This window comes from Callithrix jacchus, chromosome 7 (genome assembly GCF_049354715.1).
Source record: "Callithrix jacchus isolate 240 chromosome 7, calJac240_pri, whole genome shotgun sequence".
Taxonomy (NCBI): domain Eukaryota; kingdom Metazoa; phylum Chordata; class Mammalia; order Primates; family Cebidae; genus Callithrix; species Callithrix jacchus.
Window position 1 is genome coordinate 158,598,764 of NC_133508.1, and position 14,384 is coordinate 158,613,147.

General features: G+C 40.9%; 1 protein-coding gene across 1 annotated transcript in view; it reads left to right on the forward strand.

Annotated features, from left to right (window-relative positions):
- LOC100395293 (myomegalin) overlaps window positions 1–14,384 on the forward strand; it is a 201,819-nt gene that overhangs the window by 153,724 nt on the left and 33,711 nt on the right. Inside the window, 2 exon segments of the mRNA XM_078332881.1 lie at window positions 6,304–6,392; window positions 12,373–12,605. Of these exon segments, the coding sequence (XP_078189007.1) occupies window positions 6,304–6,392; window positions 12,373–12,605 (322 nt within the window).

A 14,384-nucleotide genomic window follows, 5' to 3' on the forward strand; every position in this document is an offset into this window, starting at 1 on the left:
TTCCCGTTTAGTGGCCTTTTTATGTGAAATAGTCACAGAATCTTGACATTTGGCATCCCTGAAAAGCTCACGTGGGCTTTTCAAATAGAGCCTCGTGTCGTGTTCTGCAGGTTTACAGTCCGTATCCTGCAAGGAAAGGTGATAGACTTCCCGTGAAGCTAGGAAGAAATATTAGTAACCCACATACTTAATGTCCATCTTCCATTTTACCTTGCAGAAGTTGAACTAGAGATAGAACTAATTAAATTAGTTTTCTTTTCTACACACATCCTGTGAGATACAAGCACAGAGAATTTTCTTGGTTCTCTCAGGGTTAAAGCTCAGTGAGCTTTTCTTTTCTCTTTGGTAGCTTGGAACCATTTGTACCATAGAAAGAATAGCTGGAAATATGGAACATGAATGTGGCAAAACAGTTATAAACAAAGAATGAGCCAATAGGATAATACACTGGAGTGATTTCTGTAGGGTAATGATTTCAGCTTTCATGTGTTTTAGAATGTGGATTTAAGCCACTTTCTCACCATTTGCACCATAATAAAGTTTTGTTAAAACTTTATTATGATCAAATAACAAGCCTGTTGCTTTTAAGTAGTCTAAGTGCTAACAGAAGGTAAGTCTTCAACTTCTTCCTGTATAATCGCCTGAGCCAGGATGAGTTTTCTTAAAAAAAAAAAAAAAAAAAAAGCATGTAACTTGCCTCCAACAAAGAATGGGAAATGGAAGGAAACACAAAACTGTGGTCCTAGAAATACTAATTCTACCACGTTTCAAATGAGAATAATTAAACTTATACGGTGATATACTATTTTTGTGTTACTCTCCCTTTTTGTTGCTTAAAGTCAAATTCCAGAAGTAAAAATCTTTATCATACTGTTTTCCTCTTAGTAAAACTGGAGGGGTGAGATGGAAGGTTCAGCAACATCAGATAATGTTTTATTTAAAATAATACGAAGAATAGGGGTTTTAAGTACATAAACCAAATAGGCTTCCTTGTAGGTGTACTTTCAGTATATAACATGAATATGTAGTGCTTCTTTTTATAATAAGCAAAGTCATAGCTTCAAGATACTGACCTCTTTCAATCTATAACCTTTGGAGACGTGTATATACCAGCATGTTTGATAATTATGAGTTTCTATCAATGTCCATGAAGTCTTACTAGTTTTTACTTAAAATTTTGTGGGCTGTTGAGAATATTTAAAGTGATTCATAACTTCACACTTGAACCTGGGAGGTGGAGGTTGCAGTGAGCTGAGATCACACCATTGCACTCCAGCCTGGGCAAGAAGCGTGAAACTCGGTCACAGATAAATAAATAAGTAATAAAAAGTGATTCATAACTGCAGATGAAGAAGGAGGTGAGTGATATGTTAAATGATTAGAAACTTGGCATTGTGTTGTTTCCAGGACTATTTCCCCACCAAAATAAGCTGTATATTTTTCATTTCTCCATGGCACCGTGCTGTTAATTTGTGTTAACATTTGTGCTGAAATTGAGTGTACTTTTTTATATATAAGTGTTAGAATTTTAGTTATCTTAGTTGAGACCCAAAAAATTGTTACTTATCCAATAAAATTATCAAAGGCCAACAGAAACTATTTGGTTTCATTCTTAAGAGATTTATTTAAAAAAAAAAAAAGAAGCAGAGAAAGCTTGTATCCTTTTTTCCCTTTATAGGAGAATCAGTCTATTGATTATTTACTAAATTCCAAGCCAGAGCAAGGCTCATAGAATCAGCATTTATTTAACTAAAGGAAGGAAGAAGAAACCCGAATCTTTCTCCTGTCAAAGAAGTGAGACTAAAGTATTACACTTTCACCAGAAATGTAACATAGGCTTCTTTACCTTAAGAGCCCTTCTTTGCTTTCTTTGCTGTAGGAGAATAGCAGAAAGCATGACAGGTTTGAGGAGCCAACTGTGGTGGGTGGTGCTATCTCTAAACATTCTTAGAAAAGCCTGTTTCTCATGTTCTTCAAAGAAAAAAAGAGACCAGGAGCAGGAATAATCTCTTGACGTTCGTTCACAATTATGGCATCACAGAATAGGTACAGCGGTCATGTCTCTGGCCTGCCCAGGAGTCCTAATTTGCCTGTGCCTTGGTTCGCCTAAGGATAGAAGACTGTAGTTGTATTGAAAAATTACCCTTTTAGAGAAGGAGAAACTCTTTCCAGAATTCTAGTGGGATTTCATACCCACAAAAGTATTTTAGATTATGATCTGGCCTTTTTGGTTCTTCAGATCACCTTTTAAAACTGATAAAATGACCTCTTGCTATGTTCTCAGTAACTACATGGAAAACATCACTCCTTTTCTGTTGGTCCCATATTAATGGCTTAAAGGGAAATCATGATGAGTACAGAGTAGAATTTGGGGGAAATGGTCTTGATTCCACTCAGTTTGGACTCGTTACTAAAGAATTAATACGTCATGAGCCAGGTGTGGTAGCATGTACCTGCAGTCAGGTACTTGGAGGCTGAGGTGGGAGGATCCCTTGAGCCCAGCAGTTCAAGACCAGACTGGGCAAAGTAGTGAGACCTTATCTCTAAAGCAAAACAAAACAAGACCACACAAAAAAAAAATAAGTCATGAGTTTTCTCTCAAGGCTTATTTATGCATGTTGCAGTTTCAAGACAATTATCATTTACTGAGATTAATCCTTTTTGTAAGGCACCTGTTCCAAAGAGTTCAGCCTACTCTACTGGCAGCTCTTTACTTTTTCAATGTCCTGTAAGACAGAGAGCAAAGAGTATTATTTCAGGCCTCCTGCTGGGGAAACAAGTATTCAGAAATGAAGACGTGTAGGTAGAATCAATCAAGATCATCCAAATAATAACATCAGGTATAAGAATTCCTTCTGCTGACGATGTTTAGGTTCTGTGGTCTTCAGCTTTCTCAGCCTTCAACTTCCAAGCCTGTGGCCACTTCAGTTTACTAACAATAGCAATAATAACACCATTGTTTAAGGATGATGCTTACTGAGTACACACTGTGTACCAAGCACTGTTCTAAGCACTTCAAAATCAGCAAACCCCTTGAAGTTCACAGCAGTTTGGAGTGGATAGTGCTCTTAACCCTAATTAAATGAAGAAACTTAGTTATGGACAGGGTATGACTTGCCTAAAGTAATACAAATAATGAAAAAAGCACAATTCAAATCTAGACAGTCTGTCTCCATAGTTCATGTTCTTAATTATTACGCTATACTCCGTTTAAAAATTCTACAAAAGTATGAATTTTTGCCTCAGTGATAAGACTACCTTATTTTTGCATAATGCTGAAGTTTTCACCCAAGGATTTTGTGGTCTTATGTTTTAAAGGCTTATTTTTTATGTACTTTGTAGCTTTAGATAAGCTGATAGAAAATAATTTTCTAAATCTAAACAAGGGACATTTTGGTATCACCTCCATTTTGTGTTGTTCAGAGCCTAGACACTTCGAAGAACCACAAGTTGAGAACTTTTATTAAAGCCTCAAATAAAAGTTTTTAATAAAATTGCCGGTCTAACATGTGAAACGTAATGTCGAAGAAGAAAGTTAACTTTAAATGAACAGATTCTCAGCTTTTAGAGAATGTACAGGTGGCAGACTATTTTGTATTTTATCAAAAAGTAAGTGCAAGAGTCATCAATATAAAAACATAAGTACCTTTGAATTGGAAATTCAGAGAATTCCAGGTTAGTTCTGAAGATAGTGTTTTGTTGTGCTGTAAAATTTAGAAAAGGGTGTCACCCAAAAAGAGAAATTCTCATTTTTTTAAAACATGGAAAATGGTGAAACGATGTCTAATGTGAACTTTATATACAGGACCTCACATGAGATAATTTACTCTTTTATTCCCATATCTTCTATACATTTTTTAGCTTTATCCCTCAAACATGGAAAAAGAGTTTCAGCATTTTAATTCAAATTGGTAGAAGGCTGAGCAACCCTTAAAGCTGCCATAATGGAAGAAGACGGTGAGCTAGCTTAGAGAAGGAAGGGGAAGAAACAAAGCCCCTGTGTAGCAGACTGTGGAGATGAGATGAGCATTTATTTGTCTCCACCTAATTCCTTATGAGATCAGAACCATAGCATCCTGCTTTTAAGTGAAATAAGGAGGAACATCATCTAAGAATGCAGACGTGATACCAGAAAGGCTGCCAAAGATAAGCGGAGGGCAGAAAGCATCAGATAAAAACCTTCAAGACCAGTGACAGTCACCCTTTCTAATCCCCTTCTGGAACCTGGCAGGAATGGCCCTGGGATGTGGACCCAGCATGGCTACACAACCCAGCAACAGTGGGAGGGGATGAGGATCCTGACCCCACAGAGCTGAGCCTTCTTCAACTACAGGGTCCTGCCCCCGTGTTCAAAAGAGAAACAATGTGAACAGTCTGTTTTCTGTCACTGAGTGAGACAGTTCATTTCCTTTGCTGGAAAAACACGAAAGATGGTGATCGCCACTGTTGTGCAGGGAAAGATTTTCCAAAGTAAGCATAACATGATACGGAAGTCCTAGGTAAATTAGCATCCTGGGTTCAGTACGTTTTTAAAGCAGGCAAAGATTAAGGAATGTGTCCACACACCTCTACTCAGCTAGTATCCTGAATGAGATGGTTCTGGGGTTGGTTTGAATGAATATGTATGGGAATTCTTATTGTACGCTGTCTGCCACAGACCTCTTAGGATGCTGAGTGGTAGAGGTGCCTTGTGGACAGGGCTTCACTCAACAGGATCCTCCCTTGATCCAAAGTTAGCATAAAGTTCATGATGTAGATTAGGAAACCTAAGCTGTTATCACAGCTCACTTAACGATCCCTTAGCACTTCCAGGAGATCAGCCTGGGCCATTGCAAATGCGTAGATGTGCACTGCCCCTGCTTACCTCAGCTGTATTGGGTAGTGAACGCTCATGATTCAAGCAGAGCCTTTCACGCCTGGATTTCTGAACTCAGCAGAAGGTTCTTTGGTCTTGGAGGAAGAAGCAAAGATAAAGATCTGATTTGTCACCAAAGAAACAGTGAGTGGCTTCTGTCTCAGAATCCAGAGACTTGACTTGCTGGCACAGCTCTTGTCAGGGCTAGTTGTGTGACCTTGGAAACAATAGCTGATCTCTTCGAGGTCCAGGTTCATCAGTGGCCAGAGGTGGAGTTGTAACTGGTTGGTTGCTGAGGGTAGGATCAGAACAAGATTTCAAGATTCTTTAAGTTGGGCAGGTTCTATAAAACACGGCGAGGGTCACAGTAAATTTTCTTTGATAAATTAACCGTAATAAATTTCTACACTTCCTGAAAAATACAGTAATGTAAAACATAGTTCTTGGTCTTAAATTGTATGAATAGTCTTAATTTTAACCAATATAAAGAGGAAGAAGCACCCTAGATTTGTGCTGTCCACTAGGGGAGCCACTAGCCATGTGTAGCCGTTTAAATGTAAGTTAATTTAAATAAAATAAAATGCTTTGAAATGTGGGCATACTACCCACGTTGCAGATGCTCAGTAGCCATATATGATGGTGTCCACTGACGGGGCAACACTGGCACAGAACATTGCTGTCACTGCAGAAAGTTCTCTCAGTGCTGCCCTAGACCTTTGCCCATACCACAGACTGCAGCTTCTTGTACCCTAGAGCAAGGTGTAGATGTTTGGGCCCTGGAGTGGCTGCGTCGGTCTTTGGAGAATGAGAGGATGGGTTAAATCCCGTGTGGATAAAGCAGTGCAAGAACCCTTCAGGCAAAGCGTGTCTGCATCGAATAAGAGTCTGAGACAGGCGAGGAGGAAGGGAGGTTAGAGGACATGAATCACTGGGTGTCTTGAATCTTGACTAGACCTGAAACTTACTAGGACACAGGACCCCCAAAGGGAAGTTCTTCAGAGAGATTGTCACCCTATGCACGACTGATCCCAACAACAGATACCGCTGAGAGAATCAGAGCAGCTCTAATCTCCAGGCACTCCGTGGGGAAAGGGTTAGACATGCCGGACACATGTCATGGAAGGGAAAGTTGTTATGTAGCCAGGTGGTGGGGATCATTCAGGCTTTCTTGACATGGGAGTGGGGTAACCAGTGCCTCTGACAGTCGGCTCCTTAGGAATGGGTCTGTGAGGATCAGGCTTGAGTATTAGTAAGAAATTGTCTGTGATACAATGAGAAAGTTTGATTCTATTTTTCTTGCCAGCCCTGCTGGCTAGGGAGAATTTCTTCCCCACGTATTTGGAGAAAGGAAGAAATCAGAGGCGGCTAGCAGAAAGAGTGTAATTTTACCTGCTTTCTGGGAGCCATCTGTGAAGGGAATCACATTTCTTTTCTGGACTTATTTCCAGGTGCGGCTGCAGGGGATGACACGGAAGATGCAAGCACTGAGTTCACTGACAGTATTGAGGAGGAGGCCGCACACAGTAGCCACCAGCACGTAAGTCAGTGTCAGGGTCTGGGGTTTCCAGGGTGGACGGCACACAGCCCTTCTGAGGTCTGATGGTCTCCTGCAGCCCTTGTGGACCTAGAGTGAGAAGATATCTTTTTATATAAGCCTCTTCTCAGACATCTTCCTGTTCTCCTTGAGCTTCCCAGCTGCCTTTCCAACCCATATCTTCACTCCATTTTTCTCTCCAAACCACCCTTTGGTTTGTATTATGTCTATTTCTTTCTTGCTTCCTGCCTCATCCTACCCACCTTTGCCCCTATTTATTCTCTGTAGCTATAGCTTCAGAAGAGTTTTTATGTGCAAGACAATGGACACATTCCCTTTGGGCTTCTGTAACTGAAAAGCTCCACAGAAGACAGGGAGTCATCGAAGGGCTGCTCAGGGAGGTGGCAAGGCAGAGTACCTGTTTGGGGAGAAACTCCAAGAGTCTTGGAGTGCTTCCAAAGCAAGGATCTTTCTCAGTGAAATCTCAGTATGCAAAGAGAACCTTATGCAACCTGACAAACCACTGAGGTCATGGCGACTCAATGATCAGCAGATGGTACTTCAACAGCAATCCCCTGTCAAACCTCAGAACTTGGCACTCAAGGCTGAAACATTGTTTCCACCCACCATCAGTGAAGATGTAACCAGCATGTTACAAGAGTGGATATTCTGGGCCTGAGAGATTGAGTCACCGATCCTGATCCCGCAGCACTCACTGGAACTCCTATAATGTCTCCACTTCATCTGTGCCATTTGGCAATCTCATCTCCTAGATGGGCTGTACCTGTGATACTCCAGAAGAAAGTGAATCATTGGCAGATATCCTGCACAAGCAGCTGGACTTCCCAGTCATACCTTCCTTGGTGCTATTAGGAAAACTCTTGAAAAACATGAGGCTTTCTCAAGAAATGAGGCTTTCTGGGTTTACCTGAATGTCTTCTGCATGGGAAAAAGAGGAGACATCGAATTAACCAATAAGAAGAGCCCAAGCGAACGTCCTCAAATCCCTTGGGATTTGGCACTTGGGGACCTGAGTAGTTGTCTAGGATACATCGTGTTCTCAGCAGCTTCTTTACCTTACAGTAGGATCAGCTTCTTGTTGCTATAGCTGAACCTGACCTTCCCTTCTCCCTTGAGTGCTTGCATGAGCTCCACTCCTCCTTCTGCTCGAACAGCTTCTCCTGGGGCCTCCTTACCCATGGTTGTGACTTTAATTATGTACATCTCTGTCCCTCCAGACAGATCCCTCTGCCCTCACTCTCTGATTTCACTGAGGATCTTGGGTGAGAGAGACGGGTCTGCAGGATGAACAAATGTCTACTCTAAGACAGCTAGATTGGGAGGTTGGCTGGGCATTGATGGTTTTAATAACTGTGGGACAGGATTAACTTAGAAAAAACGAACAGGAGACAGATATGAAGACAGTCAGATTCTGATTGATGGGGTCTGAAGTACTCCTGGTATTGCAAGTCATTTGCTCTAATTGTCAGTTGTAGGCAAACTGACTTGTAGAGTGCTTCTTCTTCAGCCTTCTCCCCTGTAGCCTGGCATGGAGAATCTGACAGCCCCCATTTTGAGAAGGTCAGCTCACCTTGGAATGAACTTTTTACATTAGGGGATTTGCATTTGCCTCACAATACTTGCCACATTACTTGGCATAGGAGATGCTTAGTGTAATTATCAGTTAAAAATCCTTTGAATCAGGGCTTGACTCATGATAGACAGAGTGTGTGCCTGCTGGATGGAGGCATTGCTTGGGTAAGCACCAATTTTCTTTTAATCACGTTTCCTTGAAGATACATCTTCAGCTCTGGGCAGGAGGAATCCTGGTGTATGAAGTCATTGCAGATTTACTTCATCTTTTCTGGCATTTGAGGCTGTGACTCTCCTGCTACCAGTTAAATAAAGGTTACTTTGCCATTACTGTTTTTGTGTCCAGATTCTCAAAATTTGTTGCTTGTTTCCAGGGAAATGGCCCCTTAAGATAGATTTTGAGCTTCTCCTTGTTGTGTCCTTGGAAGGCTGAACTTTTGCTTGACACCAAGCTCCCTTCCTACTCCAAGTGTTCGTATGCTACCCCAGATAGACACATCCAACCGTATCTTGCTTCCAAGGTGAGAATCACCTTTTGGCCAATACAAGTTGCTTCCTCCTTATTTTTTGGACTCAGTCCCCTCAGGAAGCCTCAAGTCTGGCCATGATAATAATTTTCCCTAGATTATCTCACCCAAAATTCTATTCTGAAGCAGATGTAAGATCTGCAAGTACCTATGAAATGCCGTGAAATAAACTAGAGTAATCAACCATTCCATTATTTATCTGAACTTATGTAATGGAGAAAAAGTTAATCAAGAATAAAGATTCAAGCCCGGATAGTGCAGACCTATAGTCGCAGCTACTCAGGAGGCTGAGGAAAGAGAATCTTTTGAGCCCAGGAGTTCAGGGCCAGCCTGGGCAACATAATGAGACCCCACCTCTTAAAGAAAAAAAGAACAAGATTAAAATACAGAGAACAGACATTAGTAGACAAATGTCTGTTCTATTATTAGTGATAAACTTTTAAAAAGCTATTTTAAAAAATTAGTTATTTTTGATTGACAAATCATAATTGCATACATTTATGAGCTATGATACGATTATATATATATTATATATATATACACACACACAGACAGACAAACACAATATGGAATGATTAAACCAAGGTAACTAACATATTCATCACCTTGCCTACCTATGGTTTTTGATGGTGAAACATTGGAAATTCACTCTTATTTTGAAAGACGCATTGTTATTGACTAAAGTTACCTTGCTATGCATATATCTTAACACCTGTTCTTTCTGTCGATACCTTCGATCAACAACTCCCTCTACTCTCCCTCCCCATTCTACCAGCCTCTAGTGACTACCATTCTACTCTCTGCTGCTACGAGTTCCACTTTATTAGATTCCACATCTAGGTGGGATTATATGTCATTTGTCTTTCTATGCCTGGCTTATTTCACTAAGCATAATGTCCTTCAGATTCATTCCTGTCACGAATGACAGGACCTATCCCCTGACATTTAAGGTTAAATAGTATTCCATTGTGTATCATCTGCCACATTTTCTTTCCCATTCATCTACTGATAGACCTAGGCTGGTTCTTTATCTTGGCTATTATGAATAATGCTGTAAGGAACATGAGAGTGCAGATATACCTTTAACATGTTCATTTCAGTTCTCTTGGATACAGACCCAGAAATGGGATTACCAGATCATAGGGTAGATTCATCTTTTAGTTTTTTGAGGAGACTGCATACTGTTTTCCACACCAGCTGTACTAATTTACATACCTGTCCACAATGTGTGTGTTATCTCATTATAGTTTTAATTTACATTTCCCTAATGATTAGTGATGCTGAGCCCTTGAGAAAAGCTAATTTCTGATGCCTTAAGATGACAACTGACTTCACATTGTGGTAGATATGAAGCAAGAAGCAATAGGGTAAAAACAAACGATGCCGTTCAAACAGGCTCTCAGATTTGCACATAGGCCTTTGTGGGGTAGATGGAAACCCAGTGCACAAAAACCTGAATTATATGGAAGCAATATCGCAAGAGAGTTAGAAAATGTGAAAAAAATAACCGATACGAGAGCTATAATTAAAAATACCCTTAATGGATTCACACCATCACTATAAATACTGGAAGCCCTGGGGTTTCATTTGGGGGAAAGAAATATTTGCTTTTCAGACATGATCAAAACTAATGAAAAGGCTAGATCCCGAGTTACTTTTCAGGCATTAACATTTAAAATTTTAACTGAGTCAGATAAAGTCCACTTTGAGATGGAAATACGAAAACACAAATTAGCCTGGGTGAATATCAGATCGCTAGGCAGTGTTTGGTTTTCTCACTTTAAAGTAGGAAATTAGATCAGATGTACCTTAAGGTTTTTCTGGTGTTAACATTCATGGTTCAAAATTTTTTCTTTTTCAAGAAAATAGGTATATTGAAACAACAGAACAAGATAACATATACCCAGAAGGCACTTTAAAAATGGGTAAACTTCATTAAAGTTAGACATTATTTTTAAGCTGAAGGAAGCCTTAAGGCTTAGAAAAGAATAACGCTGTGCCCACATTCAAGACTAATGGTAAAGTGCATTTCAGTTAAGTTAGTTGGAAAGAGTTTATGTAGAATGATAACATCTCATCGTGTAACTGAGGGGTGGGATCATGAGCTTTCAGAGGTGGTTTCATTTGGTCCCCCTTCTTTTATTTTGTCACAAATGCTGGGGGCACATATTGGAGATGGCCACCAGCCTGATGAAGCCTCCCAGCAGAGACTTAGAGACAGACATTTCCAGGAGCCTGCCAAATCTCAGGCTCACACAGCGCAAGTAAGATCGGGCACCTGGAAATTGAGTGGCTTTGTGTGAGAATCTTTCTTTGACATGGGTGCACATCTCTTGACAACCTCAACTGCTATGCTACTGAACACCATTACACATGTATACTGTGAATCAATGCTACCGCAGTCCTGTGACCTAGATTTGAACATGCTTTGTTATGGGTGGGGAATAGCAAAAGTCAGTGGCTTCGTGCCAACCCAAGCAGCTCTGCCAATCATTGATCCATGCTGCTCTGGGCCCTGCTCTGTTCAATGTATTGGAGACCTGAATGGAGATATAAAACATACAATCAATTCTACAAATCATCCCCCACCAGGGGCCACTACATAATTTGTGGATGTGCACATGAAATATTTGGATGGCTTGGATAATTTGGGAATGATTCAGTACAGCCAGAATAAATTTATAAATAAGACAATTACAAGTCACAATATTTATAGTGGTAAAAGAAAACAACATGACCCAGAAACAGCTGTGGGGAAGGGCTGGAGTATTCAGAGGTCAAAATTGACCTGAAGCTAATGAAAAGCTCCAAATGCTGCCGCTGAGAGGAAAAAGAAGCCAGTGTGACATTGGGATGTATTAAGATTAATATTGGACAGACAGGCGGGAACTCCTTGTACTAAAGTCATTAGTCATATGTTAAGTAGATCATCATACTCAGATTTTGATTTCTATACTTTTAAAAACATGGGAAATGACCAAAGATAAGCCCACAAGGAACAATAACAAAGTCTAAAAGTTAACAAATTTTCTTTTGAGGAAAAACCATACGATCTGCTTTAATTAAAACATTGATGAATAACTTCAAGAGTATCCTCAAGAAATAGAAGGGTGCTGGGTAATGGCTCCTGCCGCTGATTCTTCCACATGCTTAGATTTGTAGGGACAGTTTGTCTGGCAGCATCGGCACGAGAATAGTAACCAAAAAGTGAGGTTGGTTGCTTGGCAGGGTGGCTTCACCTCCACCTCTCAGGAGCTGTAGTGTGATTCTTCTGCCCATCAAATAAGTTGGTGTTGTCTTCCCTGTAGCTCCACCGTATTCTAACTCTGTGACTGTGTCTGCTGACTGTTTCCCCACTGCCCCGAGTCCTCCCTCTCAGTTGTCCTTGAGGGAGTCAGAATTACAGGCAGGGCCTTAGGCTTTGCACCCTGATATCTTAAGCCATCATCTCTGCCATCCAGCACTCAAGTGTTGTGGAGCTAACGAAGCTTCTTGACTTGTGAGAAAACTCTCAGGACTCTGCCTCCTCAGGAGGTGAAGAATCACTGCATTCACACCTTCCAGTCCTGTTTAAACCTTGCCTGTTTGCATTTGGTTTTAATTTCTGATGTGCTTTTCACCCTCACCGTCTCTGGATTCTCTTCATCACCATGGGGAAATTCTTCCTGCTCATTTGGTGTGTCCTTCCCACCCAAACCAGTTCCCAGGGCCCTTATGCCTGACTAAGGAGGTTCTGGGTAGGGTGTTCATTTTAGATCTGCTTTTTTTTTTTTCTTCCTGATTGAAAGTTGCCTTTGCAATCTCATGTTTCTCTGGGGTGCTCTTTAGTGACCTAACTTCTCCAAACCATGATTTTCTTTCAGCTCATCAAGGTGGCTTTGGAAAAAAGTCTGGCAACTATGGAGACCCAGAACCCATCTGTTTCCCCTCCTTCCCCAATGGGAGGGGACAGTAACAGGTGTCTTCAGGAAGAAATGCTCCACCTGAGAGCTGAGCTCCACCAGCACTTAGAAGAGAAGAGGAAAGCCGAGGAGGAACTGAAGGAGCTAAAGGCTCAAATTGAGGAAGCAGGATTCTCCTCTGTGTCTCACATCAGGTAGGACATTCTTCCCAGAGAAGGGGAGCTTGGGGGTCATGAGGCATCATAGCCAAGGGCCTCGCCTCGCTGCAACTCAGGCATTCATGCTGCCAAGGGGTGACTTGGTCCATATCCCAGGCTCCATGCATTAATATTTCTACAAATTCTTTAGATAAAAGGAATATTGGCTAATGGTAATCACCTTTGTTATTCAAATAAACCTGGTCTTAATTCAATATAACAATGCCCACTATTATTGTGTATCTGCCAATCATACATATGAGAGTCATGGTGGAAACGTCCTTGTTACATGATCGGTACTGGTCTTTTTAACTGACCAGAACGTACAAGGAGTCCCTGCTACCTAATATGTTTCACTTCTGTGTACAGAACCGAAGAGTCCACAGAGGAGGAGGATTTCTATAGAGGCCCCTCCCTCTCCTCTCAGCTCTTGCTCAGAAGTCTTTGAATAATAGAATATCAATTTTAACAATCTCTGCTGCTTTAGTAATTTTATGTAAGTGGCAGATAGCTCATTTCTTGGTTAGGTTGGCCGCTCTGTGTTGGATGGCTGTTTTGTGAAAAGATAGCTGGAGCACATGCTGATACTGTAGGGCTGAGCCATTTCTTGGTTAGGTTGGCCACTCTGTGTTGGATCTTTTTTGTGAAAAGATAGCTGGAGCACATGCTGATCCTGTAGGGCTGAGCCATTTCTTGGTTAGGTTGGCCACTCTGTGTTGGATCTTTTTTGTGAAAAGATAGCTGGAGCACGTGCTGATCCTGTAGGGCTGAGCCATTTCTTGGTTAGGTTGGCCACTCTGTGTTGGATCTTTTTTGTGAAAAGATAGCTGGAGCACGTGCTGATCCTGTAGGGCTGAGCCATTTATTCATGCACTCCCAGGACCATGATCATCACTGCTTGTTTAAAGCACAGTTGCACAACTTCTAAATCATGCCCTGTTGTTCCCCTGCATATTACATGCCACTTAAATTCCCCTGGATAATGTTAGCACTTTGAAGAGGACCTTGGCATCCAGCCTCATGCCCTTGTTTCATAGTTAAGGAAACTCGGGCCTATAAAGTTTCAAGTGATGTGCTCAGGAATGCATACTAGTCTGTGGCTCCCAATTTCTAACATCTAAACCTTGCTTCTATACCATATACTTTGTCAAACAATTTTTAAAAAATTCTTGTGATTATTCTAGGTGCTGGTTCTTTTGCTCTGAATTATCATAACTTTTTCCTTAAGTCCTACTTAAAGCATATAATTTCAGTTAAATTTTTGCATGTGTAAACTTGATTGAGTTGTTATGGGTAAGAACAGTACATCTCTTTTGAGTCTCCAGTTGAACCTACGATCAAACCATCTGTAGCTATCCCCATGGATTATTTTCCTTTGTCCTCAGAGTTCCTAACCTGAAACCCTCCACCCAACCTGCAGAATCACTGATACTGTAAGTTGGGTGGAGGTTAGAATCTTATGTTTTTCTTCTTTCTAAGAAGGTTTTGTTGAGTTTTTCTTCTATTTGTTTCTAATTTTAAAACATCAGAGTTTTCTTTAAAATATGAAGTTAGAACTTAATATTAAATATTCTTTTCCATATACACGTGTGCCCCTTTTATCCCCATTCCACATCTCTGTTTTGGTAAAATGCCTATCCCCCTTTTCTTTATTGAGAACCTGTCTCATAGATTGTCTGTCTGTGTCCTATGTCTTAAAGTATTTTCCTCCAAGAAATACACCAGACAAGCTCTGCCCTGGGTTCCAAGACTCCTGGATTCTGAGAAATTCAATCT